The following is a 23056-nucleotide window of genomic DNA, read 5'->3' as shown; positions in this document are numbered from 1 at the left end:
GGTAGTAATCTTTGTACAAAACATGCCTCATGCAGTATCATTTGAAAACAAATAATAGCAGGTCCTGGTGAAACGTTTGCAGCAGCATTCAATGTACAGGTACGACTAGAAGCTGAAAGTCTGGCTGAAGTGTGGTTATCAGATGAGTCCGAGGGCGGGGTAAACCTGTGTCTCAAGGATGCAGAACAGGCTAACTCCTCTTGCCAGGAGTCATCAAAGCTGATGGGCCATGGGGCTGGTCTTTGGCAGCAGATGGGGCAGGAACAGAGCAATCTGTGTTTTGGCTAACCACAGCGTGGAACCTCTGTCACCCAGGGGCCGGACCAGTGTAAACTAGGCAAACTAGGTGGATGCCTAGGGCACCAAGATTTGGGGGTGCCATAAATCGGTGCTTCCAAAAAATTTCTATACTATCACTGGAAAATGAATGAATAAAGAGAAGAGAAACATCATTGAACTTGCATTTTAACCTGTCGTTCTTCTCTCATATATTACACTATAGCCTACGCCAGTTCTGTGTTGTGGGCACAAGCATGCTGCTTCACTCCAGTACAAAGTGGCAATGATGTCATTTTTCTCATCGCACACAGCCGTTACCCATTCTGACAAGCTGTTTATAATGCTACGTTTACTAGTTTTCGGAGGTTGTTGACTGAGGCTAACTATTTTTGTAGAGATGTTTCAGATCTAAGACTCTGGCATCATTTCGCTAATACTTTGTGCAATTATGTGTGTATGTTAAGTATTTGAGTATATATGTTTATCATGTGAGAATATGCGTGTGTAGGTTGCTGAAAATTGTCATATGGATATTGTCAGTTGTTGTATGATGGAGTATCCGCCATTCTAATTTTATAAATTTTATTAATAACAATAATTGGATATTCTAAAGGTAGAATAAAATGTAGATTTTGATATGAAAGAATGAAGGAAGTATACATGAACAATGCCACATTATGCAGTATTCATTTTTAAAAGTTTATAATAAGCAATACTTATTAGGGGAGGCGAAGGGGAGGGGTGCGCAAGGTGGAAGTTTAGCCTAGGGCGCAAAATATCCTTGCACCGGCCTTGCTGTCACCTCAAGACCCTGCGTGTCTTCGTCCTCACAGCAGGAACCAACTTTATCTAGGGGTGACCCTCCGGAAACAGCATGTCAAAGGGTGACTGGACTACCAGCATGAGGGTCACAAACACCCGTGGTCTGCACTGTTTCTTTCTCCCTGTCTGTCTCTCTCGCTTTCACTTGAGACAAAGGAACCAAGTATCAGGCTCTGACCTGAGCATGTGGTAAGCCCCATTGCTGGGACCATGTGGGAAGAATTTTCCCTTGAACCAACTCTAGCTTGTTAAGATTTAGCTGCTGGGAAGCGTTTTATCTTCATTTCTCTTGTGCCAGTTCCTGATAATAATGCCCGATGCTCACGCTCGCTTGAAATCTCTCTCGTCGTAGTTAAATGAACTTTGATTTTTTTAAGCTTAAACCCATCCAGGGCTGTGTTTAAACCGAATCATTTGGCAACCCCAGTTAAAGTAGCAAACTGGTACATATTGACCTCTGACAGGGACAACGGCCCTCTGGTGGTCTGGTCAGTGCAGAGCAACCCTTCTGGAGGAGTGTGGGAGTGTGCTGGGGAGTGGCTAGTGCAGTGGTCCTTGGAGAAGCCAGTCTGCACCAGCATAGGCACCTCGCCAAGGGGCTGGTAACTGGTGGGATGACACTGGAGCAGTGGTGAGCTGGAGCTGGTTCGCCCCAATTCACAAGAACTGGTTGCTAAATTTAGAAGCCGGTGCAGAACCAGTTCCTAAAGGGGCGGGCGAGTGGGCATACTTCGGTCTGTGGGCCACATCTGGCCCATGGGACCATCCTGTCTCGTCCACCTGAGCTCCCAGCTTGGGAGGCTGAGGCTCCCCCAGCTCCTCTCCTGCTCCCACCCCCTTCACAGAGCCAACAGAGCCCTGGGGAAGTGGCAGGGCTCCCAGGGCTATTTAAAGGATGAGGTGGCAGAGTCAGATGGAGCCCTGGCCCTTTAAATAGCCCCTGGAGCCCCCCACTACCTCAGGGCTCCGGGGGCTATTTAAAGGGCACAGGGCTCCCCTTTACTGGGAGCTAACCAGTACGGCGCACCAGCTCTTGCCAGTACACCGTACGGGTACATACTGGTTTACTTTCATCTCTGGGTAAGGGGGTGGGGCAAGCTCCAGTGGCTGTGCAGCATCCTTACACAGAAGCATGGTAAGGGGGCCAGCTGGGGTTGGGAGGAGGGGTTGGATAAAGGGTAGGAAGCAGTTGGAGGGGGCGGAGGTTATGGAGGGGCAGTCAGGGGATGGGGAACTGGGGAGTTGGGTAGGTGTGGGAGTCCTGGGGGTCTGTTGGGGTGGCTGGGTGGTGAATGGGGTTGGGGCAGTCAGGGGACAGGGAATGGGGTGAGTTCGGTAGAGGGTGTGATCCTGGGGGACAGCTAGGGTAGGGGGTCTTGGGAGGGGGTGGTCAGGGGACAAGGAGGGGGGGTTGATGGGTTGAGAGTTCTGAGGGGAGCAGTTGGGGGGCAGTCGTGGGGCAGGATATGGGTTGGGGTTGGATGGGTGGGTGGCGGAGGGGGAAGACATGGGGCTTGTACTCACCACGCGGTTCCCTACCAGGTCTTCAGTGGCACTTCGGCAGCGAATCCTTCACTTGCTCCGGACGAAGGACCTGCCACCGAAACCCTGGAGCGAGTGAAGACCCTCCTGCCGCTGAACCACCAAGGACCCGGTAGGGAACTGGTTCTTAGGATTCTGGGAGCTCATCACGGCACTGGAGACACTACGGACCATACCGCACTCCTGACTGCATGTTTAATCCAATAGCCCCCAAAAGCACCAACCTTGCTGCCATTGAAAGCGAACAGTGAAATGGTCTTGGGCTGGTTTATAAATCCAGGAAAGGTGAAGCTGTCACAATTACAGGTGCCAGGAGCTGCAGGTGAGCCGGCACGCTGCCTGGTTGAAAGGTGTCACTGTTTGTGCGCTCTCCAGCTGGGCTCCAGTGCACTTCAAGAGCCAAGAATGCATCAGACAGTAAATGGGGACCCACGTTCTGCCTATGGGGGCCTGTTTTACAGGTGGGCTCAGAGACTTGGGGAAAAGGAGTGTGGCAGATTAGCGAGCAAGTGGGTGCGTCTGCGGACAGCTAGGTGGATTGAGTGGCAGATGAAAGCAAGAGCCAAGGTGTGTGATGCTGGCAGACCAGGTGGCAGCTGATCCCTGGTGAATGCACGGCTGGCACCCAGGCTGGCTCACCTGGCATTAGCAGTGTTAAAACAGATGCTACATTTCGAAGGCTGCGTTCAGTGTTTGGTCTTTATGAAACGCTTGAGAGCTGCTGCCGGCGTTCATCTCACGCACACTGGCTGCATCCGGCGTTATGTCCCAGTGTTTGCTCTGTGACTACAGATGTGTCTGCTGGGAAACTGGATACCCCCCCCCCCGACAGGAGAGAAGCAACACCAAGCATGAGCTGCTCATTCACCACGAGAGGCGGCAGCTCGTGCCCGGCAAAAGAAGACCCATAGACCTCCCTCCGACGAATCATTGTGGGACACCCGTGGTCGGATGACGTGGTTGATTCTTTTCCCCACCCCTATGGAGAGGGACCTGCAAAGACGCTTGGCCCATCACTGCTCAAGCTCTGCAGGAAGGGCATAAAAATCTCCGTCAAGGAGGAATTGTCATCACTTTGCTGCTGAAGAGGGTCAAGGATCTCCAGGCTGCTTAGCCAGGGTTAGCGCTAAAGCAGGGCTTCTCAAAGCCGGTCTGCTGTTTGTTCAGAGAAAGCCCTTGGTGGGCTGGGCTGGTTTGTTTACCCGCCACCTCTGCAGGTTCAGCCAATCATGGCTCCCACTGGCTGTGGTTTGCCGCTCCAGGCCAATGGAGGTTGCTTGAAGGGAGGCCAGCACATCCCTCGGTCCGCTCCGCTTCCCGCAGCCCCCGTTGGCCTGGAGCGGCAAACTGCAATGGATCAGCTTGCGCAAAGGGGTGTCAAGATACTGCGGGGCACCCCAAGGGCCAGCCTGGGCTCTCCCCTCGGTAATGTATGAAGAGGTCACACATGATCAGTGAAATTGAGTTCCAGGACCCAATACCGGTTTGGGGCTTGTGCCATCTGTCCTGAGGCTGGTGCTCTAAAGCCCTCACATTACTCCCTCCTCCACCTGTCCCAGCCTGGGAGCTGCGCTCACGCAGCCTGTCCCAGTGCAGCTGTTCTGCTCAGTGTCTGTAATGTACTAGAAGTCAGTACTCCCAAGGGAGCCCTCGAACTCCCAGCCTGCTCTCCCTGGTCCTGCTCACTGCTGGAATGGCACCTCCCCCGGCTGTCCGAGGGATTAGCTCCGTGAGGCTGACAGACGTTCCTGTGGTCACATGTATCTCGATGCTGCAGCCTCTCCATGCCTTGGTCCCCTAGCCAGGTCCCTCAGCACTGCCACCTTCCATGCAGTGTCCTTCCAACTCTCTTCTGTTGGAGAGGCACCCAGATGGCATCATGCCACATGCTTTTACCCACTAATTCCTGCAGCAACACAGCTCACTGCCCTACCCACTAGCAATAAGGAAACCCAGACCCACTCCCTACTCCAGGTTCTAATCCAAAGACTCTGCAACATGCAGCTAAAGTCCACTAAGGCCTCAACCTTGCTGCTTCCCACTCTACAGCCCACAAAATCTCTTCTTCCTCCTGCTACACCAGACTCCCAGGGTTCCCTCCTGTCCTCTCTATTGCACTGAGGGTGACCACCCACTTTCTCCCAGCAGCCTTTGCTGCTGCCAGCTCCCTGGGTTTAGACTAGCCCCACCCACCCTTGCTCAGCAGCACTTCTCCCTAATTAGGGCTGTTCCTTCCACCCTGAATTGCCTGGCCCACCCTTGTGCTCTCACAGCAGGCATGTGGAACATACCCCAACACACTGGCCTCCTGTGTAATCCTGGGAGCTAGGGAACCCACCTGAGTGTCTCTGCTCTAAACCAGAGCCCTGGAAACAGGTTTCACACAGCCCCCGTGACATGCCCAAACCACTGGATGCCAAGGGCATCCATCTCTCCTCATCTCCCTGCCCCTCGAGGCTGAGCTGGCACCAAGCTCTAGGGGAGGGCTCATGGCTGAGACCCCTGAGTGGCCTGGCAGTCAGGGGTTTAGAGGCCCCTTGCCAGTCCCATCCCAGAAGCCCCACTGCCAGGCTCCTGGGCCAATCACCCCCCGGGCTTATGCACCGGCCCCTTCTGCCCCATCTCAGCTTGGCACCAGTCAGTTTAATATTCTCCCAGTTAGGCTGATGCGCACGGGAGGATATTAGTGCAGCTAACTAGCTTCCTTCTCCTCTCTGCCCCCAACAAGCCGTGCTGTCTTAATCAGCCCCTGGTGGGCACCAAGGCAGAGCTAATTGGCAGACCCAGTCCTGCCAGGACCCCAAAACCCCAGGGGGCCCTCTCAGAGGTTGTTAAGGCCAGGAAAGTTTGCTGTGTCCGAGATGCACGTGAGGGCTCTGTATCAGACCCACAGCTTCACGGCGGAGCAAGGGGGCCGGTCATGGCGCGGTCCCAGGCTGGGCCAGCCCCATAGGGCTGCTGGGCCTGGGGTTAGTCACAGTGGGGCACAGAGAGGGATCAGAGCAGCCAGTGCTATCTGGGCCTCGTTGACTCTCTCAGGTCTGAGAAACAAACTCAGTTGCTGGAAAAAGGGGCTGAAATTCTGCTGCCGCTGGGGGTCTCCACTGCCTCTGGAGACCCTTCAGTCCAGGGGTTTCAGAGCAGAGCTCGAACCAGGCCCATAACGAGCTAGAGAGACTGGCTGGAGTCCTCTTGTGAGGGCAGCTTGTCCCTTGTCTACTACTGGGGGGGGGCTGGCATCTTCCCCTGACCTGGTTGGCACTCTCCGAGAGGGGCCACGGGGAGCAATTCAGACGAGCGGTTCCCCAGGACGCTGGGGTTGGCTGCATCGTGATGGCCCCATCCAGGCACCAAAGCAACCTGGCCTTGGCTGATGCTTTATCAATAGGCTGAGCTTCTCCTCAGCACCTGCTGCCTGCCAGCCCTCTCCCCAGGCCCACTCAGCCAAGGTGGTTGTCCCCAGAACCAGGTGCAGATGAACGCTCGATGAGCCAGCATGCAACCGCAGGGGATGGCTGCCCCCAGGACAGGCCCCAGTTTGGTTCCCATCCGGGACACCTTTAATAAGGCGATGGAAAATCTAGGCGGTGTTCAAGACCAGCTCCAATTTTTCCTCACAGGGCAGGATTTGAGGGCCCAGCAGCTACAAGATGTGGGTCTACTGGGCAAAGGCACAGAAAGCACCCGGGCTTTCTAGTCAGGCCGCTCTGGCGTGGGATGCGGGCACTCCGTTGAGCTCAAGAGAGAGCTGGGTCCACCCACTCAGCGACAGGAGCCACCGGGTCTATGCACCGAGAGAGGATGTGCACGGGGGTGGGTCAGAGGAGACGAGAGGGGTTCAGATACCCCCAGAGGGGGCTGGCTGGGGTCCTGTAATCACAGACATGGTGGGCAGGAAGGGACCTCGCAAGGTATCTAGTCCAGCCTCTGTGCTAAAGCAGGGCCAAGTGATCCAAGACTAGCTCTGTTGGTGGTTTGTCCAACCCTGTCTGCCACACGATGCTCCTGTTAATCCAACCATGACTCCCGTCCAGCCTGGGATGGTTGGACAGAGGAGTGGCCCTAGGGGTTCAGATGCTCAGAGAGGAGGGCTAAAGAGGTTCACATGGAGACAGGTGGGCAGGTATCTCAGGGGACAGAGATGGGGGACATCATGTGACACTGATTGGTGATGGAGCCTTCCCCTGCCTACCCAGGTTCTGTAGGACCCGACCTAGGGGGTTTCACCCATCAGTAGCCAACTGGGCAAGCGGCCCCATACTGTGGCAACTGGCGTTAACCGGCCAAGGACCCAACCTCCCCTCCAACATACAGAGGTGGGGAGCTGGTGCAGGAAGACAGGAAAGGACGCAGAAATAGACCACACCCCTTGCAAGCCAAGCCCTGCCCCTATAACACATAAACCCACCCCAAAATTCTGTCAAACACAGCCCTAAGCTCTCTTGTTCTGTCATTGTTGTATTGTTAGCAATGCGCGCAACTGACAGAACGCAGCGGTGGAGTGGTCCTATGATAAAATCCAGCAGGATTGCGAGGGGCAGAGCTGCCTGGTATTGGGGGAGCCAAACCCCCAGTTCATTGGGGGCTCCCCATTGCTGTGGCAGCTCTGAATCATCCCAGCTGCAAACTGAGCATTGGTAACAAAATATACCACTGCAGAAGAGCCGGAATGGTCCAACGTGGGAATGTGAAGAGAGGGCCGGCTCTCACCTGCACCGAACACGGCCTAGTGCCCAGACAGGGTTGGGCTGCTGTCCCCACCTCCTTGGCATTGAGCCAAGAGTTGATCCCTTCCCCAGTAAGGGGGTTTGGATAACAACCCCCAAAATGTTTCTCCTCACCTGTGAGCGGGCGGCACAGGCTTAGGCAAATTGCCCAGGGGATTTAGGAGCAGCAGTCCTATGGGCCGGAACGCAGAGTCTTCTGTGGCGTCACCGGCTAGGTGACAATCCCCGGTAGTGCCAGCGATCGAGGCAGCTGCTTTCAGGGGAAGCATCCCAGGCTGCACCCCTGGAAGGGGGCATTAGTGGGGGTTGGAGCTGAGACAGGGGCTTGGGCAGGAATCCCATGGTCTGCAGGACTCCAGCGGCAGCACCGCGAGCGCCACAGGATGCCAGCCTCGGACACCAACCCCTCATTAGGGAAAGGATGGAAGTCAGAGGCTGCCGGAGGGGGCTCTGGGCTGAGATCAGCACACTTGGGAGCCAGGAGCAACGGCCACAAAACCAAGAGTGGGGGGCAGGCTAGCAGAGTGAGCCGCAGGGGAAGGGGCAGGGCAGCAGTTTGCATTGGAGGCAGGTGCCAGGGGAGAGAACCCCCGCGCTGGCTACACCAGACCTTTGCCCTTCATGCGCTCCAGCAGCACAGAGACCAGGCGCTCCAGCTTGAGAGCGGCCTGGCGCCCGGCCTCCAGCACCTCGGCATGGTTGGCCTTCTCCCGGGTCCCGTACTCCAGCACCGACTTGTTGGTGATCAGAGAGAAGCCGAAGACGCGCAGGCCGCAGTGTCGGGCCACAAGCACCTCGGGCACCGTGCTCATCCCTGGGGGCAGAGCCTGCGTCAGCCTGCAGGGGGCGACAGAGAGCGGGCGACGCCCGGCCCCCACCCCGTAGCCGCTTGCTCCCCCTGTTCCCTCCTCGGCCCCGTTCCTTTCTTCCCTACCTCCCTCCCCGTTCCCTCCTCGGCCCCGTTCCTTCTTTCCTTTCCTCCTTCGTTCCTTACCTCCCCATTCCCTCCTCGGCCCCGTTCCTTCCTTCCTTCCCTCCCTCCCCGTTCCCTCCTCTGCCCCGTTCCTTCCCTCCCTCCCTCCTTCCCTCCCCGTTCCCTCCTCGGCCCCGTTCCTTCCCTCCCTCCCTCCCTCCCTCCCTCCCTCCTTCCTTCCCTCCCCATTCCCTCCTCGGCCCCATTCCTTCCCTCCCTCCCTCATTCCTTCCCTCCCCGTTCCCTCCTTGGCCCCGTTCCTTCCCTCCCTCCCCGTTCCCTCCTCGGCCCCGTTCCTTCCTTCCCTCCCTCCCTCCCCATTCCCTCCTCGGCCCGGTTCCTCCCTTCCCTCTCTCCTTCCTTCCCTCCTCGGCCCCGTTCCTTCCTTCCCTCCCTCCCTCCCCGTTCCCTCCTCGGCCCCGTTCCTTCCCTCCCTCCCTCCCCATTCCCTCCTCGGCCCCGTTCCTCCCTTCCCTCCCTCCTTCCTTCCCTGCCCGTTCCCTCCTCGGTCCCGTTCCTTCCTTCCCTCCCTCCCTCCCCATTCCCTCCTCGGCCCTGTTCCTTCCCTCTCTCCCTCCCCGTTCCCTCCTCGGCCCCGTTCCTTCCCTCCCTCCCTCCCTGTTCCCTCCTCGGCCCCGTTCCTCCCTTCCCTCCCTCCTTCCTTCCCTGCCCGTTCCCTCCTCGGCCCCGTTCCTTCGTTCCCTCCCTCCCTCCCAGTTCCCTCCTCGGCCCCGTTCCTCCCTTCCCTCCCTGTTCCCTCCTCGGCCCTGTTCCTCCCTTCCCTCCCTCCCTCCCCGTTCCCTCCTCGGCCCCGTTCCTCCCTTCCCTCCCTCCCTCCCCGTTCCCTCCTCGGCCCCGTTCCTTCCCTCCTTCCCCGTTTCCTCCTCGGCCCCGTTCCTTCCTTCCCTCCCTCCTTCCTTCCCTCCCCGTTCCCTCCTCGGCCCCGTTCCTTCCTTCCCTCCCTCCTTCCCTCCCCGTTCCCTCCTCGGCCCCGTTCCTTCCCTCCCTCCCCGTTCCCTCCTCGGCCCCGTTCCTTCCCTCCCTCCCTCCCCGTTCGCTCCTCGGCCCCATTCCTTCCCTCCCTCCCTCCCCGTTTCCTCCTCGGCCCCGTTCCTTCCCTCCCTCCCTCCCCGTTCCCTCCTCGGCCCCGTTCCTTCCCTCCCTCCCTCCCCGTTCCCTCCCTTCCTCCCCGTTCCCTCCTCGGCCCCGTTCCTTCCCTCCCTCCCTCCCTGTTCCCTCCTCGGCCCCGTTCCTTCCTTCCCTCCCTCCCCGTTCCCTCCTCGGCCCCGTTCCTTCCTTCCCTCCCTCCCCGTTCCCTCTCTCTCTCCTTCCTTCCCTCCCCGTTCCCTCCTCGGCCCGGTTCCTTCCCTCCCTCCCTCCCTCCTTCCCTCCCCATTCCCTCCTCGGCCCCGTTCCTTCCCTCCCTCCCTCCCTCCCTCTCCGTTCCCTCCTCGGCCCCGTTCCTTCTCTCCCTCCCTCCCTCCTTCCCTCCCCGTTCCCTCCTCGGCCCCGTTCCTTCCCTCCCTCCACGTTCCCTCCTCTACTCAGTTCCTTTCCTCCCTCCCTCCTCCACCCCGTTCCTTCCCTCCCTCCTTCCTCGTTCCCACCTTGGCCCCATTCCCTCCCTCCCCGTTCCCTCCTCGGCCCCGTTCCTTCCCTCCCCGTTCCCTCCTCGGCCCCGTTCCTTCCCTCCCTCCCTCCTCTGCCCCGTTCCTTCCCTCCCTCCTTCCTCGTTCCCTCCAAGGCTCCATTCCCTCCCTCCCCGTTCCCTCCTCGGCCCCGTTCCTTCCCTCCCCGTTCCCTCCTCGGCCCCGTTCCTTCCCTCCCTCCCTCCTTGGCCCCGTTCCTTCCCTCCCTCCCTCCTCGGCCCTGTTCCCTCCTCGGCCCCGTTCCTTCCCTCCCTCCCTCCTCTGCCCCGTTCCTTCCTTCCCTCCCTCCTTCTCCGTTCCCTCCTAGGCCCCGTTCCTTCCCTCCCTCCTTCTCCGTTCCCTCCTCGGCCCCGTTCCTTCCCTCCCTCCTCCGTTCCCTCCTCGGCCCCGTTCCTTCCTTCCCTCCCTCCCTGTTCCCTCCTCGGCCTCGTTCCTCCCTCCCCGTTCCCTCCTCGGCCCTGTTCCTTCCCTCCCTCCCCATTCCTTCCCTCCCTGTTCCCCCCCTCGGCCCCGTTCCCTCCCTCCCTCCTTCCTCGTTCCCTCCCAGGCCCTGTTCCTTCCCTCCCCTTTCCCTCCCTCACTCCCTTCTCAGCCCCGTTCGCTCCCTTCCTCCTTCCTCGTTCCCTCCTCAGCCCCGTTCCTTCCCTTCCCGTTCCCTCCTCGGCCCCGTTCCTTTCCTCCTGCCCCGTTCCCTTCTCCTGCCCCATCCCTTCCCTCCCTCCCCGTTCCCTCCTCTGCTCCGTTCCTTTCCTCCCTCCCTTCTCTGCCCCGTTCCTTCCCTCCCTCCTTCTTCGTTCCCTCCTTGGCCCCGTTCCTTCCCTCTCCATTCCCTCCCTCCCCGTTCCCTCCTCGGCCCGATTCGCTCCCTCCCTCCCTCCCCGTTCCCTCCTCGGCCCGATTCGCTCCCTCCCTCCTTCCTCGTTCCCTCCTCGGCCCCGTTCCTTCCCTCCCTCCTTCCTCGTTCCCTCCTCGGCCCCGTTCCTTCCCTCCCTGTTCCCTCCTCGGCCCCGTTCCTTCCCTCCCCATTCCCTCCTCGGCCCCGTTCCTTCCTTCCTGCCCCATTCCCTCCCTCCCTCCCCGTTCCCTCCTCTGCTCCGTACCTTTCCTCCCTCCCTCCTCTCCTCCGTTTTTTTCCTCCCTCCCTCCTTCCTCGTTCCCTCCTCGGCCCCATTCCCTCCCTCACTCCTTCCTCGTTCCCTCCCCAGCCCCATTCCCTCCCTCCCCATTCCCACCCTCCCTCCTTCATCGTTCCCTCCTCTGCTCCGTTCCTTTCCTCCCTCCTCTGCCCCGTTCCTTCCCTCCCTCCTTCCCTCCTCTGCCCCGTTCCTTCCCTCCCTCCCTCCTTCCCCTTTCTCTCCCTTCCTCTCTCCCCGTTCCCTCTCTGCCCTTTTCCCGCCCTCCCTCCCTCTCCGTTTCCTCTCTGCCCTATTCCCTCCCTCCCTGTTCCCTCCTCTGCCCCATTCCTTCCCTCCTTCCCTCCCTCCCCGTTCACTCCTCGGCCCCGTTCCTTCCCTCCCTCTCTCCCTCCCTGTTCCCTCCTCAGCCCCGTTCCTTCCTTCCCTCCCTGTTCTCTCCTTGGCCCCGTTCCTTCCCTTCCTCTGTCCCCTCTGCCCCCCGTCCGTGGCTCACCTACGGCGTCGGCTCCCAGCTGCTGCAGGAAGCGGCACTCAGCGATGGTCTCGTAGTTCGGCCCCCCCAAGGTGCAGTAGACGCCCTCGTGCAAGCTGGGGCCATAGCCCAGCTCCTTGCCCACTGCCAGCGCAAGGCCCCGCAGCTGCTCGTCGTAGGCGTCTGACATGGCAGGGAAGCGGGGCCCGAACCTACGTGGGCAGGGGAGGGGAGAGAGCTCGTGGGGTGATCGGAGACGGAGGCGCCCCCCTATCCCTTCCCAAAGCAGGGAATGGCCCTGGGGTCCCCTGTGCTGGTCTCTGGCCAGGAATCAGGGTCCCGTCCCTGCCCAGGGGCTCCCACCCATTTCCCGGGCTTTGCACTGCTGCCACCATTGACCATGGTAAGGGAGAGGCACAGCTTCAGTGAGGCTGTAGGAAAACACTGGGGGGTAGGAGGCAGCAGGGGGGAAACCAGGGGAAGGGGCAGCAGGGAAGGAGGGCACTGGGTGCCCAGAGGAGCAGCAGGGAGGGAGCATATTGGGTGCCTAGTGGGGGCCGGAGGGGGCCTGCTGCCTAGTGGGGCAGGGTAGGGCAGGGCAGCAAGGGGCTGAGCAGCAGGGGGGCAGGGAGGGGAGGCGCAGGGTGCCCAGCGCGGGGGGGAGCAGCTCCTACCTCTCGTCACAAGGGCCGCTCAGTGGGTTGATGCCAGCCAGGCCAGGCATGTTGATATGGTCCCGGATCACCATGATGTCACCCACCTGATACCCGCGGTTGAGGCCGCCGGCCGCGTTGGTGACAATCAGGGTCCGTGCACCCAGCAGATGGAAGATCCGCACCGGGAACGTCACCTGTGGGGAGGCAAGCAGGGATGGGGGCGGGGTGGCCACCTCCAAAATTGGGGGGTGGAGGAGCAGCATCCAGTGCCAGACACTCTTCAGCCCTGAGTGCCCAGTACAGCTCTGCAGCTCCCCTCCCTCCATGCCCCTCACTCCTGAACCGCAGCCCCCTGTGTTCCTCCATGTCCCTGGCCTTAAGGAAAATGGCGCCCTGGGAGAACTTACATTCTGGTGCCCCTTGAGTTTCGGTATGTAGTACTTTCACTACAGGGTGTTGGGGTGAGGGGGCTGTAGTGAAAACTCTATTTTTTTTTTTTTGTAGATAACTTAGAAATAAGCCTTTGATTTCACTGTACGCACACAAATCCACAAATATATCCATCAGTAATAAATAATGTATTTACAGATATGGAAAGCAAGAAAAATGCTACTTGAGATCTTGTTAGAGTCAAAATTCAGTGATATAAACTTCTAAATTGGGCTTGTTACAAATGGACTAGTGAGTGAATAGTTAAATCAACAAATCCTTTCTGGTTTTCGGATAGTTATTTTGTATATCTTGACATATGATAACTGGTGGGTTTTGCTGTTTTGTTGCAGTCATGTTGGTACCTGGATATTATTTTATATATAGGACAGACCCACACATACAGAGCACATGAAAAGACAGCAGTCACCTTACCAAGTGGGGGGTCAGTGCTAACGAGGCCAATTCAGTTAGGGTGGATGTGGTCCATTCCCAACAGTGACAAGAAGGGGGGGAGTATCAGAGGGAAAATTATTTTTTGTAGTGACCCAGCCACTCCCAGTCTACTAACCATCAGGAACAGTATCCCCGATAATGTCATGGCAAACCTGGTGGCTGAGCTTTGTGACTTTGTCCTCACCCACAAACTATTTCAGATTTGGGGACGATTTATATTTTCAAGTCAGCGACACTGCTATGGGTACCCGCATGGCCACAGTATGTCAACCTCTTTATGGCGGACTTAGAACAATGCTCCTCAGCTCTCGTCCCCTAAACACCTCTGCTCTACTTGCGCTCCATTGAGGACATCTTCATCATCTGGACCCATGGAAAAAGAAGCTCTTGAGGAATTCCACCAGGATTTCAAGAATTTCTACCCCACCATCAACCTCAGCCTGGACCAGTCCACACAAGAGATCCACTTTCTGGACACTACAGTGCAAATAAGCGATGGTCACATAAACACCACCCTATACTGGAAACTTACCATACTTACCTAGATGCCTCCAGCTTTCATCCAGACCACATCACACAATCCATTGTCTACAGCCAAGCCATAAGATACAACTGCATTTGCTCCAATCCCTCAGACAGAGGCAAACACCTACAGGATCTCTACCAAGCATTCTTAAACCAACAATACTCACCTGGGGAAGTGAGGAAACATTGACAGAGCCAGAAGGCTACCCAGAAGTCACCTACTACAGGACAGGCCCAACTAAGAAAGTAACAGAACACCACTAGCCATCACCTTCAGCCCCCAACTAAAGCCTCTCCAGTGCATCATTAAGAATCTACAACCTATCTTGAAGGACGATCCCTCACTCTCACAGACCTTGGGAGACAGGTCAGTCCTTGCTTACAGACAGCCCCCCAACCTGAAGCAAATACTCACCAGCAACTACACACCACATAACAGAAACACTAACCCAGGAACCAATCCCTGCAACAAGCCCCATTGCCAACTCTGTCTGCATATCCATTCAAGGGACACCATCATAGGACCTAACCACATCAGTTACACCATTAGTGGCTCGATCACCTGCACATCTACCAAAGTGATAGATGCTATCCTGTGCCAGCAATGCCCCTCTGCCATGCACATTGGCCAAACAGGACAGACTCTACGCAAAAGAATAAATGGACACAAATCAGTCATCAAGAACTGTAACATTCAAAAACCGGTAGAACACTTCCAACTCCCTGGACACTCAATAACAGATTTAAAAGTGGCCATTCTTCAACAAAAAAACTTCCAAAAGAGACTTCAACGAGAAACTGCAGAACTGGAATTAATTTGCAAACTTGACACTATCAAATTAGGCCTGACTAAAGACTGGGAGTCACTACAAAAAATAATTTTCCCTTTGTTGATAGTCACACCTGTGAGGAACTGAGATTGTTCTTAATGTGGTCTTTGAATGCTGAGTGGGGGGTGTTGGCCTGGGAGGACGATCTGTATTGGGGGATGGCAACTGGCCTTGAGGAAAGATACCTGAGCATGTAACGTGAGAATCCAGGAAGGGGTTAGAGGCCAGGTGACACCTCTGCCAGGGAAGCTGAACAAAGGCTGGGAGAGGAGACGCTGGGGGGAGAGAGGGTTTTTTTCAGGAGGTGGCTGGGGAATGGAGGGAAGCGCAGATGAGGCTCTGATTCCCTAATGGGGCTGTAGTGCCCCTGGGACCCCTAGATGGATCTAATTGGGGAGGATCCTACTCTCTGTGCCTGCAAGACCAATCCTGGACTGTGTGTCTGTCATCCAAATAAACCTTCGGCTTTACTGGCTTGCTGAGAGTCAAGGTGAATGGCAGGAAGCCAGGGGTGTAGGGCCCTGTGTCCCCCCACACTCCGTGACAACACCTTCCTGTCAACTTTTGGGAATGGGCAATGTCCACCTTGATGGCACTGGCCTCGTTAGCACTGACCCCATGCTTGGTAAGTCAACTCCCATCTTTTCAGGTGCTGTATATACATATATATACCTGCCTACTGTATTTTCCACTCCATGCATCTGATGAAGTGGGTTCTAACCCATGAAAGCTTATGCCCAAATAAATGTGTTAGTCTCTAAGGTGCCACAAGGCCTCCTCATTGTTTTTGCTGATACAAACTAACACGGCGACCCCTCTGAAACCTATCCCCACTAGAGTTCTCTCTCAGTTTACAGGCCTGATTGAAACTGTAAATCACAACAATCACACCTTATCCTCAGTTCCATCCTCACACTAACAGCAGGAACCCCAGTGACTTGCAGAGGATGAATGAGGTTTGCAGGATATGGGATTAAGATGGGAGCAAAGAAAGGAGTTTCCTTATTCCTAATCTTGATGCAGTACAGAAATGTACACAATATTGTGCCCAACAGTTTAGACCAGGCCCTGCCCCGAAGAATTTCAGCGTACTGTGAGGTACAACTTGTAGTGGAAACAGAAACTGTTGAAAAGAGAACAGTGGGTAAGCAATCAGGGATTGAATGGAAGGTAAATGGGTTTCAAGGAAGTCACAGCAGGCAGGCAGACACCACAGTGTTGACTCCCATTCCCACTCCTGTTCAGATGGGGACGGAGGAAGCACATGGGGGAGCTGATCTCAGTCACACTCATTTATCTCCTATGCATCTGCAGGCCTGACTCTGAGGAGGCAGCAGCCCACCTGGGACCAAGTGAGGGAAGCTTCTGAGTCAGGGAAGCAGGGAGGACAGGACCTTCAGCTGCTGATGTGGGCAGGGCAGGGCAGAATTTAAAGGCTCCCCCCAAAAAGCTGGAGAGTCATACCCACCCCTCTCCCCAGGCAGCCAGGCCTCCCCCTTGCCCTCAGGTCTTCTGTGGGAAAGCAGCTGACCTCTCCCTGCAGAGCTGAAGCAGCAGCCCTCCCTCCCTACTGCCCCCAGGCTCCCAACTATTTGGTGCACGTGCTGTCTATTTATCTCTCCTGTCCAGGTCCCAGGCTGCCTCCAGCAAGCAGGGGAGGGAAGGGGAGAGCTCAGCAGGCAAATCCTGGCAGAGAACTAGGGCGTGGAGGGGGGTGTAATGTGACCCAGTGTCTGCCCCCCCATGGGTCACCTCTCTGCACGGAAGGGAGCAGGCAGGTTGCTGCAGCGACCCCGGTGGTGCTCAAAGCTAAATATGTGTTCTTGTCCTGCCGGCAGTGCCAAGGGAAAGAGCAACTCCTTCCCTGGACAAGTGGGGCTCTTAGGAGGGGAAGAGAAGGGGGGTGGACCCGGACCTGCTCTACACTAACACACAACCAGATAGCAGGGCTGCTCCAGACCCCCAGTGAGCCAGAACAGACAGAGACAAGCTGCACACACATTCCTCCTTCAACATCCACCTCCAACCTCAGCTGCCCACCCCAGACATCAGATCAGGACCCAGGACGGCCTGCCCCATGGTTTCTACAGAGGGCTCTCTGTCCCAGGAGAGTGGTGGACCCCCTCAGGCACCCAGCCCTGCTGCTGTTTCCACCAGGAGTTACCCGAGAGCGAGGCCTGGTCTACACTGGGTGAGGGGAACCGATCTAAGATACGCAACTACAGCTATGAGAATAGTGTAGCTGAAGTTGACGTATCTTAGATTAATTTAGAATCACTTATTTGCATCCCCACGGCGCGGGATCGACAGCCTCCGCTCCCCCTTCGACTCCGCTTCTGCCTTTCGCCGCGGTGGCGTTCCGGAGTCGACGGCAGAGCAATTGGGGATTGATTTATCCCGTATACACTAGAAGCCATAAATCGATCCCCGACACATCGATCACTACCCGCCGGTAGACGGACCCTGAGTGAGTACCTCAAGCTGCGGCTTGGATGTGTGTTTTCTCTCCGCCCCTGACCCTGGCTGGGTTGGCAGGAGTAAGGTCATGAGGGAAAAGGGTGTATCAAATGTGCCTCCATCCTCACTCCTGACCCGCAGTCCCCCCACCCCTTCCACCATGCCCCTCACTCCTGACCCGCAGCCTCCCCCACTCCTCCCACCATGCCCCTCTCTCCTGACCCACAGCCCCCCCACCATGCCCCTCACTCCTGACCCACAGCCCTCCCACCATGCCTCTCACTCCTGACCCGCAGTCCCCCCACCCCTTCCACCATGCCCCTCACTCCTGACCCACAGCCTCCCCCACCCCTCCCACCCAAACCACAGACCCCTCACTCCCCTGTGCCCCTCACTACCGACCCGCAGCCCCCTGCTATCCCAGCCCTGGGCTCCCTGCACATCACCTCCCCCACAGGGAGCCACTCACCTTCCACAGCGGGTACCCCTCATACATGTGGAACCGGCCCTTCATCACCACACAGCTTACGCCCGCCAGCGTCCCGAACACCAGCTTCCCCGCATGGCCCACCACTGCCAGAGATGGGAAAGGGTTAAATGCTGGCCCCAGGGCCTCTTACGCAGTGTAGGTCCTGCCTCGCCTCTGCACCCCCCCGACTTGTGCAGCCCCCCACCCTCGCCCTCTGCACCTCCCACCCCTCACCCTCTGAACTCCCCTGTCCCTCGCCCCATATAGCCCATTATAAAGTATAGCCGCCCCTTCCCATCTCCCATCCTCTGCTGCCCCTAGAGTGCCCATTATAATAGTGGTTTTCAAACTTTTTTTTCTGGGGACCCAGTTGAAGAAAACTGTTGATGCCCATGACTCAGTGGAGCTTGGGATGAGGGGTTTAGGGTGTGGGAGGGACCCAGGGCTGGAGCAGAGGTTTGGGGTACAGGGGGTGAGAGCTGTGGGGTGGGGCCGGGAATGAGGATTCAGGGTGTGGGAGGGTATCTGGGCTTGGACGGAGGTTGGGGGGCAGGAGGGGCTCTGGGTTTGGGGTGGCTCAGAGCTGGGGCAGGCCCTTGGGGTGCAGGAGGGGGGTCAAGGCTCTGGGCTGGGGATGAGGAGTTTGGGGTGGGGCAGGGGATTGGGCTCCAGGCTTGGGAGGGGCTCAGGTTTGGGGCAGGAAGGGGGTTGTGGTGTGGGAGGCGGTCAGGGCTCTGGGCTGGGGGTGCAGGCTCTGGGGTGGGGCAGGGGATTGGGGTGCGGGAGGGGCTCAGGGCTCTGAGCTTGGAATGAGGGGCTTGGGGTGCAGGAGGGGATCCAGGTTTGGGAGCAGCTCAGGGCTGGGGCAAGGAGGGGTTGTGATGCGGGAGGGTGTCAGGGCTCTGGGCTGGGGATGCAGGCTCTGGGATGGGGCAGGGGACTGGAGTGCAGGCGCAGACTCACCTCTGGCAGCTCCCGGTCAGCAGCGCAGCCAGGGTGCACCACAGACTGCACTGCGCCCCAGAAGCAGCCGGCAGCGTGTCTGGCTCGTAGGTGGAGGCATGCAAATGACTCTGCGCAACTCTCACCCGCAGGCATAACCCCTGGGGCCGGTACTTGGAGTAGGGGCTGTGCGCGGAGCCCTGTGGCCCCCTGCCTAGAAGCTGGACCCGCTGCTGTCTGCTTCCGGGGCACAGCGCAGTGTCGGAAAGGCAGGCACTAGCCTGCCTTCGCCCGGCAGCACTGCCGACTGGACTTTTAACGGCCCGGTCGGGGGTGCAGACGAGAGCAAGGCAACCCAGCGCCTTACATGCCGCAACTTAGTAGTGGGTCGTGACTAGGGTGACCACAAAGCTAGTGTGAAAATTCAGGATGTGGGTGGGGGGTAATAGGCACTTATATAAGGCAAAGCCCCAAATATCAGGACTGTCCCTATAAAATCGGGACATCTGGACACTAGTCGTGATTCACGGTTTGAAAAACACTGCATTATACAGTACAGCAGCCCCTCCCCAGCCCCCACCCTCTGCTGCCCCCTAGTGCCCATTATACAGTACAGCAGCCCCTCCCCCGCCCCCACCCTCTGCTGCCCCTAGTGCCCATTATACAGTACAGCCGCCCCTTCCCCACCCTCTGCTGCCCCCTAGTGCCCATTATACAGTACAGCCGCCCCTTCCCCACCCTCTGCTGCCCCCTAGTGCCCAATACACAGTACAGCCGCCCCTTCCCCACCCTCACCCTCTGCTGCCCCTAGTGCCCATTATACAGTACAGCCGCCCTTCCTCACCCCCACCCTCTGCTGCCCCTAGTGCCCATTATACAGTACAGCCGCCCTTCCCCACCCCCACCCTCTGCTGCCCCCTAGTGCCCATTATACAGTACAGCCGCCTCTTCCCCACCCCCACCCTCTGCTGCCCCTAGTGCCCATTATACAGTACAGCCGCCTCTTCCCCACCCCCACCCTCTGCTGCCCCTAGTGCCCATTATACAGTATAGCCGCCGCTCGCCGGGTACCTGTGCTCTGGGGGAAGTTGGGAATATCCGTGTAGTTAAAAACCACTGGATCCTTCACCTGGTCAGCCAGGCCCCCGAGGCCAGAGCCACAGATAATGGCCAAGCTGGGCCGGTGTGTGGTGTGATCCAACAGCCAGTCGGCTGTTTCCTTGTGCTGCTCGTAGGTGTACCTGCCGGCGAAAAGAGACGAGAGAGAGTTAAACCGAATCATATGCGTACACAGCAGGGCTGATCCCCTCCAGCAGGAGGCACAGGACACGCACACACACAGTCGCTTTTTATATACACACAGGGCCCATCCCCTCCAGCAGGGGGCGCACGGAAACAGACACACGGACACACGGGCTCATCCCCTCCAGCAGGGGGCGCCAACCCCAGGGAGGCCAGGACAAGGGCAGGGACCTCTGGGCTGCCAGGCTCCTGGGCCAGTCCTGCAGGGAGCTGCCTGCTCTTCATCCCAGAAGGGCCCCAGCCTGGCAGAAAGCGGCACTTTACCAGCACCATCCACCCTGCCAGGGCAAGCGGGGAAATCTCCTCACCCCAGCTTTGCCAGTGCCCTTCATCCCAAACCGCAGCCCCCACTAGCCTGGGTCTGATCTCTATCACTGGGAGGTGGAGAAGAGTGCTGAGAGCCGGCAACTTGCAGAGTCAGGCAGGCTGGCCTGGAACTGCTCTCAGGCTGGCTGATCATTAACTAAGGGGTGTGTGGGAAGGGGCAGGGAGTAGGGTCAGCCCAGGCCACTGGCAGGGAAGTGGCTGCCCCAGGGGCCCGTTACTCTGCAGGGCCGGGCACTGGAGGACACCATCTGGGTGGTGGTTTCCCAGAATAGAGAAACATCTCTGCCCCTTTCCTGCTGGTTCCACCTCAGCCGTTACACCACAGGGCCCTGCGCTGGTAGGCTGCCATCTGGGTGGTGGTTTCCCAGAATTGAGAAACGGTCTCTGCCCCAAATCCATGCTGCCCCCCCCCCTTCCACTCTCCCTGGATTGAGTCACATGTTGGGTTTTGGAGGGAAACTTGCCAAGCTAGCTGTTTGGTTCAGACGGCTTTGACTCATCCAGGCGCTGGGGGAGCCTGGAGGCACAATGAACATGAGAATCCAGTCTTAGCAAGGGGTGGAATGGCAGGGCACTGTGGGGCGGGACTCAGGGGCACCGGTAAACAATCCTTGCAGCTGCCAGATCAGGGCCAGTGCTCCCTGGAGTGGAACAGCCCCATGCCCCATTCCCTGCTCCCCCTGAGCCATCCAGTCCCCCCACCCCCACCAGCAGGGCATTAGGGGGTCAGAGAGAGTCCCACATTCCCTACAGGAGCAGATGGCCCCTCACCCATTACGAGTGGGTCAGAACTAATCCTCCTGCACCAGGCTGAGGTCACTGTGCAGGGCTCCCCACAGCTTGGGATGCAGCGCAGCAGGGGGTACTGGGGGAGTACAGCAGCTGGCACAGCAGGGGCACTGTGCTACAAGGGGAGTACAGCAGGGGGCACCAGGCTACAGGGGGGCACAGCAGGGGGCACTATGGGGATATAGCAGACGGAACAGCAGGGGGTGCTGGGTTGCGGGGGGCACAGCAGAGGCGCTGGGCTGAGGGGAGCGGAGCAGGGGGCGCTCTCCCCAGGCAGACCCATTGCTCAGCACTAGAGGATCACCCCAACCCCTCCCTGGGGTCCTGGGCCCAGTGCCAGCCGCCGTCAGTGCCAAGGCTAATTAACGCTTCCCCAGACTGCCCGGCACCCCCCCCCACCCGCACACACTCACCAGCGCCTAGACACCCTCTCAGGGCATCAGTGGCAGAGATCCCAGGTGACCTGGCTCCCAGCCCGCCCCGTAACCACTAGCCCACACTCCCCTCCCATCCCTGGGGATAGAACCCAGGAGTCCTGGTTCCCAACCTTCCCGGAGAGGACCCAGGAGTCCGCCCCTCCCCCCGCGCACACCTGCACTCCTCCGATGCTGCCGGCTCCATGGCGGCTCCGGGCGATGCTGAGCCGGGCGCTGCCGGGCCCGGGTGACTCTGGCTGCTTCGCCCCGCCCCCGGCCCGGCCCCACCAGCCCCCCTCGCTCCCTGCCCTGCACTGGCTCCGGGGGAGAGCCCCACACCCCGTCCTCCAGCAGCTGGGGAGACCCCCCCAGCGCCCAGGGGCGAGATCCCCCATTTTAGCCCCTCAGCGCCAGACACCCCGCAACCCTGGGGGAGACCCCCCTATTCTAGACCCTCCGTGCCCAGGGGAGACCCCCCCCATTCCCAGACCCTCACTACCCAGGGGAAATCCCCCCATTCCCAGCTCCCCAGCACCAGGGGGAGACACCGCGTTCTAGCCCCTTAACCATTCCCAGCCCCCCAGCGCCAGAGAAACCCCCTTTCCAGCCCACCTGCATTGGGGGAGACCCCCTATACTGCCTCCCCTTCCCAGCCCCTCAATGCCCAGAGGAGACCCCCCCATTCCAGCCCCCCAGTACCTGGGGAGACCCCATAGTTCTAGCCCTCCCATTCCCAGTCTCCTAGCACCGGGGGAGACCCCCGTTCTAGCCCCTCCTCATTCTCAGACCCTCAATGCCAGAGACACCACCCTACTCCCATATCCTGGTGCCAGACACTCCCCCCAATCTAGCCCCCCCCATCCCCAAAGATACCTCCATTCCAGCCCCCAGCGCCAGAGACACCCCTCAATCCAACCCCATTTCACCCAGACTCCCGGCGTCAGAGACACCCCTGATCCAGCCCCCCAACGCGCCAGAAACCCCCATCCAGCCCCCCCTACTCCCAATCCCCCAGCGCCAGAGACACCTCCAGCCTAGCCCCCCCCCCCATTTCAGGCCCCCGGCGCCGGGGAGTGACCAGACCTCCCGGTATTCGGGGCTTTCTCTTACACAAGTAACTGTAACCCCCCCCCCCAGCGCTGGAGCGCCCCCCCGCAGAACGCTCCCCCTGGCCACCTCCTGGCGAGGAGAGGGGGCTCGGGGGCGGGGCCACATGCTTCCCCGCAGCGAAATGGGGGCAAATTTACGCGCGGAGGGGGGGCGGGAAACCCCCCGGCGGGGTTGGCAGATCGGGGTGGAGCCTTGAATGGCCCCGCCCCCCGACGCGCTCAGTCACGCCCCACGGCAGAGCTCCCCCCTCCCCCTGACAAGGAGCCCAGGGTTGCGGGGGGCGTGGTTACAAGGAGGGTCGTTGCCAGGCAGTGGGCGGGGGAGGGGTTATGGCCAACGGGCTGGGCTCGACTCAACTAACAGGGGAAACAGCCAACTGCGCCTGGAGGCGGGCGGGAGCAGCCAATGGGGGCGGGGCTTGGTGGGGAGTCACATGGACAGGGAGAGTTGGACGCCCGCCAACAGCGGAGGCCTGCGGGGTCCCGGGAGCAGCAGTTGTTGTGCCCAGCCAATCAGGAGACGTGAAAGTGATGACGATTCAACGGGCTGAGCGATTGGCCAATCAGAGGATGTTGCCTTCATCATGTGGGACTGATTGGGGGGATCAGCCTGTAAGAGAAGCCTCAGGGGTCACGTGGGAAAAGGCCCCGTTGGTCGACCCATTGAGGGAGCGCTGTTCGAGTCACATGAGAGACGAATCTAGCCAATAGGAAGCGAGAACTGATGTCACGTGCTAGGAAGTGCCCGC

General features: G+C 58.9%; 1 protein-coding gene across 3 annotated transcripts; it reads right to left on the bottom strand.

Moving 5' to 3' along the window:
• Window positions 1–7081: 7081 nt before the first annotated feature.
• On the bottom strand, window positions 7082–21492 carry PNP (purine nucleoside phosphorylase). 3 transcript variants are annotated; one of them, XM_030539887.1, is made up of 6 exons: window positions 21375–21492; window positions 19436–19608; window positions 17423–17526; window positions 12275–12450; window positions 11622–11812; window positions 7082–8184 (listed from the first exon to the last, which is right to left on the bottom strand). In XM_030539887.1, exons 1-6 carry the CDS (start codon window positions 21401–21403, stop codon window positions 7970–7972), a joined length of 888 nt encoding a protein of 295 aa, XP_030395747.1. In that variant the 5' UTR covers window positions 21404–21492; the 3' UTR covers window positions 7082–7969. The 3 variants fall into 3 exon arrangements, with proteins under 3 accessions (XP_030395747.1, XP_030395748.1, XP_030395746.1); XM_030539888.1 differs by having other exon boundaries at window positions 19436–19605; XM_030539886.1 differs by lacking the exon at window positions 21375–21492 and adding an exon at window positions 19931–19999 and having other exon boundaries at window positions 19436–19605.
• Window positions 21493–23056: the final 1564 nt, after the last annotated feature.

Source organism: Gopherus evgoodei, chromosome 21 (assembly GCF_007399415.2).
Source record: "Gopherus evgoodei ecotype Sinaloan lineage chromosome 21, rGopEvg1_v1.p, whole genome shotgun sequence".
In the NCBI taxonomy this organism is placed as follows: domain Eukaryota; kingdom Metazoa; phylum Chordata; order Testudines; family Testudinidae; genus Gopherus; species Gopherus evgoodei.
The sequence above is the reverse complement of the archived record's forward strand: the minus strand, read 5'-3'. Positions and strand labels throughout refer to the sequence as shown.